This window comes from Nestor notabilis, unplaced genomic scaffold, assembly GCF_000696875.1.
Source record: "Nestor notabilis isolate BGI_N333 unplaced genomic scaffold, ASM69687v1 scaffold32782, whole genome shotgun sequence".
Taxonomy (NCBI): domain Eukaryota; kingdom Metazoa; phylum Chordata; class Aves; order Psittaciformes; family Psittacidae; genus Nestor; species Nestor notabilis.
The window spans coordinates 1-363 of NW_009917535.1; the positions used below are offsets into that span (position 1 = coordinate 1).

At 57.9% G+C, this 363-nt stretch overlaps 1 protein-coding gene across 1 annotated transcript in view; it reads left to right on the plus strand.

Moving 5' to 3' along the window:
• Positions 1–7: 7 nt before the first annotated feature.
• Positions 8–363, plus strand: part of LOC104401633 (phosphorylase b kinase regulatory subunit alpha, skeletal muscle isoform-like) — a gene marked incomplete at its 5' end in the record, with an annotated part of 14,154 nt that continues 13,798 nt past the window's right edge. Inside the window, one exon of the mRNA XM_010009280.1 lies at positions 8–46. Within this exon, the coding sequence (XP_010007582.1) occupies positions 8–46 (39 nt within the window). The remainder of the gene's footprint in view (positions 47–363) is intronic.

The window sequence follows — 363 nt, forward strand, 5'->3', positions numbered from 1 at the left end:
CGGCTGCTGCCGCTTCCTGCGGGATGGATACAGGACCCCTAAAGAGGTGAGTGTGCTCAGCCCTACACCCCCACCAGAACAGCAGTGCCAAGCATTAGCAGTGTGAGCTGCATTTGCACCCGTGGTGCAGTGTCAAGGCTGTGGGAAACAAGAGCCCTGAGCAGCCCCTGACAGTGTCATAGGTCTGGGTAAGGCTTCCCAAAATGCCAGGACCACTGCAGAGGTGGTACATCCTGCCAATGCCCATGGCAGACGGGCAGAGGCTAGCTCTGTCTGCATCTTGGGACCTGGCAGTATGTATTTCTTAGGCTGGGGGAAGATGGGACTATGCCCCATGGGGAAGCCCTGCCAAGGTGGACTCTT